This window comes from Phaethon lepturus, unplaced genomic scaffold, assembly GCF_000687285.1.
Source record: "Phaethon lepturus isolate BGI_N335 unplaced genomic scaffold, ASM68728v1 scaffold55664, whole genome shotgun sequence".
NCBI lineage: Eukaryota > Metazoa > Chordata > Aves > Phaethontiformes > Phaethontidae > Phaethon > Phaethon lepturus.
In genome coordinates, this window is record NW_010535160.1 from 1 (window position 1) to 4,285 (window position 4,285).

General features: G+C 40.9%; 1 protein-coding gene and 1 long non-coding RNA gene across 2 annotated transcripts; both read left to right on the top strand.

Moving 5' to 3' along the window:
- Positions 1-219: 219 nt before the first annotated feature.
- Positions 220-477, top strand: LOC104619721 (TSC22 domain family protein 1; the record flags this gene model as incomplete). Its single annotated transcript, XM_010285707.1, has 1 exon — positions 220-477. A coding segment is annotated over one exon (258 nt), but the record flags the coding sequence as incomplete, so codon positions are not given.
- Positions 478-712: 235 nt separating this feature from the next.
- Positions 713-1,650, top strand: LOC104619720. Its single transcript, XR_738025.1, has 2 exons — positions 713-814; positions 862-1,650. It is a non-coding gene; the product is annotated as an uncharacterized LOC104619720 (long non-coding RNA).
- The last annotated feature ends 2,635 nt before the right edge of the window (positions 1,651-4,285 follow it).

Here is a 4,285-nt window from a genome sequence, read left to right on the forward strand (position 1 = left end):
CACGTCGTGGTCCCTGCGAGGGTGGACTTTACCCGCCCCGAGTACCAGCGCCGGACGTCTGCTGGCCCCGCGGGCATCCCGCTGGGATGGTCTTCGCCTGAGCGGGTCGTGCCGGCTCTGTGTGTAGGTGGATCCACTGCATCTCTAGCTGAGCTGGGTGGGAGCCTGCGCTGGCCCTGGGCTGCTTTCCTAACGCACGTGCTCTCTTCTGCCTTTCAGGATCTGGTAAAGAGTCACTTAATGTATGCGGTAAGGGAGGAAGTGGAGGTCCTCAAAGAGCAAATCAAAGAGCTGATAGAGAAGAACTCCCAGCTGGAGCAAGAAAACACTCTGCTAAAAACACTCGCCAGCCCGGAGCAGCTTGCCCAGTTCCAAGCACAGCTGCAGACTGGTTCCCCACCTTCCTCTTCCCAGTCACAAGGGACAACACAGCAGCCTGCTCAGCCAGCATCACAGGGGTCAGGGCCTTCAGCGTAGTTCAAGATGTTGTTGCCATCGTGATCGCTGGCCTCTGGACTGCCCAGAGCAAGAAGGACTAGCGGGAATCCGCCACAGCCACCCTTCATCCATTTCAATGCACGTTGCAGCCCAGACTGAGGACTCCATGCTCTGCACGCATCAGGAGAGGCTTCTCCCCCTCCCTGTATTATGAACTCATCTGTCTCTCTCTTCCTTCCCTTCCCCCTTTGGCTTGAAGGAGTCTTTGTTCTTAGGTTGATTGAATAAAATAAACTTCTTCCAGAGAATTAGCACAAGTACACTGGGGACTTGAGCAGCTTCTGCAAGTGGCTGAGAAACAAAGCTGCATGCCTGAATATTTTTGGTTTGTTTTTAAATCTTCCGCTCATCCAGTGATATAACTGATACAAGTGCTTTTTGAGCTTGGAAATAACGAAGAAATAGACTGGAGCAAAAAGTGATGGCTCAATCCCCCATAGTGCACTGGGGTTCCAAAGTGAGGACTGGTGCATAGGATCTTAAGAGGAAGAGGGAGAAAGGTAAATTCAGTGTTTAACACTTAGTCGTCACCTGATACCTTAAGTGCAAATACTTGCACCGTTTTCTGAAGCAGTGGACAGGTGCATAAAGCTATATTATATATAGAAAGCAGGTAGGTGACGTACAGTTGGGTCATAGGATAATTACAATGAAGGTTATTTGCCTACTGTATATTTGTGTATTTAGTGTAATTACTTTGTAAAATAGAAAACTGTAACTATTTAGGTTGTACAGATTGAAGTTTAGTTGTTTCCTTGGCTGATCTGAAGAAGTTTGGAAAGCTGTTTTGTTTTGGTTTTTTTTTTTAATGCTACATAAATAAGAATGCACCTACGCAACTGTTCAGAATTTGGCAGATTTATGCTGTTTGTGTAACTTCTGAAGTTCCCTGGCTGCTGATTATCTTGAAGTAAATCTTTGTTCATTGTAGTTTGGTTCAAGACGGGAAAAACCACTCCAAAAATTACCAAACCCTGCTAGCAAAGAATTTAAAAAAATATATATTTGGGTTTCCCAGTATGGATTTTTTGCATATGATCTGTATAGTAGTATGCATATGTTTTTGTGCATGTTCTCTAAACAGTTGTAACACGTCGATGTATTTAACTGTTGCACTTGTCAACTTTCAATAAAGCATACAATGTTGATAAATCACTGTTTGTATATTGTACTAAGATTAACTGCAATCACTTCCAACATGTTGCGGTGCAGTTTTACACGAGCAGTGATGTCAGGAATCATGGGTCTGGGTGCAAGATCCTGTCTTGTTGGCTTTAGAGCTTTCTCAAAGTTTCAGCTAAAAATGCAGCTCCCGCTTTCCACAGTTTCTTAAAAATGTAGCAAGTGTGAAGTCGAATGAGAGAGGGAGAAGTAGGGGGCCCTGACTAAGAGCAAAGCTCCTCATCTGATCCCATACAGTCAGGACTGTTTGCTGGCTTCTATACATCAAGTAGTAGATAAACAGGAGCGCAGGCTTCTGCTGTGTGATCGGCCGTAACAGTATAAATCTCGTGCAGCAGTTGTTCCTTAGCGGCAAACTGTGCCCTTGCCTGGGCATGGGTCGTCCTGTGCCAGCAGCAGCTCTGATGCCCTTAATTTGGGGTGATAAAGGCAGTGTGCATTACAGCTTCCCCAGCAGGTCAGCCGTAGCACCGCCTTCTCTCAAACTCTAGTGATGAGACCAGGCTGAAATCTCGATGTCTGAGGCTTTCTCACTTTCACCTCCACAGCTCTTACTTTGATTATTTGATAATTATTTTTTTGTGAGTTGAAATCATGTAAACTTGTATTAATTTTGCCTTGTGAAAGCGTTGAGGAGAATTTCCAATCCTGTGCGAAGAGAACTCTTTCAATTTGAAAAAATACTTTTTCTCTCTTTAGTCACAATAATTAAAATCTAATCAGATCTAAACTTACAAATTTCTAGCTGAAAGACTAGATGTGATGCGATTAGTCTGGGGGAGCGAAAGAATTTGCAGTTCTACAGTGGATTCTCTTTACTGGTGTTAAGGATGTGAATCTTGGATATTTAACAATATTCACAATTCATGGGATAAAATGGTTAGTCCTTTTGAGGAGTGGTAGGATAGTACTTTGACCGTGAAAGCAATGTCCTAAGGTTTGAGTACAAGGAATTAATCTGACTTACATTTTTAAGTGTTAAGACCATGTAAAAAACTTTGTACTTAATATTTACTCCTCATAATGGAAATCAGGAGGTACCATTCTGATGGAACTTCATATTCTTGAGAACAGTCAGGTGTAGCAGAGAGAATGCGAAGGCTGAGGGTTCAAAGGCAGGACAGATCACCTTTTTTTTGCATGATTTATAGCTAAATTCTTGCTTTTGGGTACTCATTGTGCAGCAGTTCAGGCACCGCTTAGCTGTATCACAGCGCAAGCAGTTGTTACCTTTATTAAGATTAGTGTATCAAAGCATGTGCATGAGTGTGTCTCTGTGGGAGTGTGGGAACTTTAATTTGTAGTTTGTGTTCTTGAGACTTCAATATATAATTTAAGAGTGTTCTTAATGAGGAAACGCCAGAGAGAAATGCGAGATGCTTTTTTTGATGGATTAAGCTAAAATTAGAAATTGATGATAGCCTTTGTGGCAGAACAGCACTTGAATTATCTGGATCTGACAAAAGGAGTGCTAATTTTGGTGCATTTTAAATGGCTTAATTGTCTCCAGTTGCCTTTATATTCTGAATGTCTCTTTAGCACTTCCAGGCCATAACACTGAGTATATTAAAAAGTCAATCTTAGTGTGCAGATTGGCTTTTTTACCCGCTTCGCTGACCAAAATTTGCAAAGAATTATTTTTTTGTTCAAAAAAGAAATTGACCTCTGGGTTGGTTTCTTTTACTTTGTTTAAAGAACAGCCTGAGCATATTGTAAATCCCAAGATTTTTTTTTTTAGCTGTTCTTCAATACAGTATCTGGAAGTCTGAAATCAAGTAATGTATTCATAATTTTAGTACACTGTGCTTCAATGTTGGCAAACCTGATCATTTAGTCTTGGGTACCGAATGGATTTAAAACTATAGAGCTGTTTTTTGGAGTTGTCTATTAATTGCTAAAGTTAGGCAGAGCAACGTTTTGTTGCAGAGACTATTTTAGCAATAGCTCTGTCAAAACTAGCCTCTCTCCATGAAATGGATTCAAATTGACTGAAACTGTACTTGAGACCCAAACAAAGCTTAGACGTTTCAGTCAGTTGTGTTGTAATACTTCTGGAATGAATTGTTTTGACTTTTGCTTTTGTTCTAGAACAAATAATTTTTCAGAGCACTGTAAATCAAGTGTTATCAATAGGCAAAAGCATCATCTTTTTCCACCAGACTTTTTCTTTGTACAAACTCTGAAATGCTCAGGTTTTCATCCACAGTGAGAATCAAATTAAATGTAATCTGTGTTCTGTATGTCAGGCTTTTTATTCTCTGCATATCTCCTATTCAGTAACTCTTCAGGCTATATTCAAGCTGTTTGTCATTTAACTTCTTGTTGATATTTAGCTGCACACATATTGCTGTATTTTTAACAGCAATATGATAAACTGATCTAAGCAAATGATCACGCAGACCACGTTGCTGGTTTTTTCCTCTTGTGGCTTTTTTTGTTTTAACCAAATAATTTTTGGCAAATAATTCTAAGGCAAGTCCAGGTTGTTCAAATTCTGAGGACTCTGTAAATACTTGGGGAAGAGAAATATGCTTCAATAACATGCCTGAAAACTGTCGGAGAGCGCCCAGACAAAACCTCCCAGCAGCAATGGAGTAAATGCAGT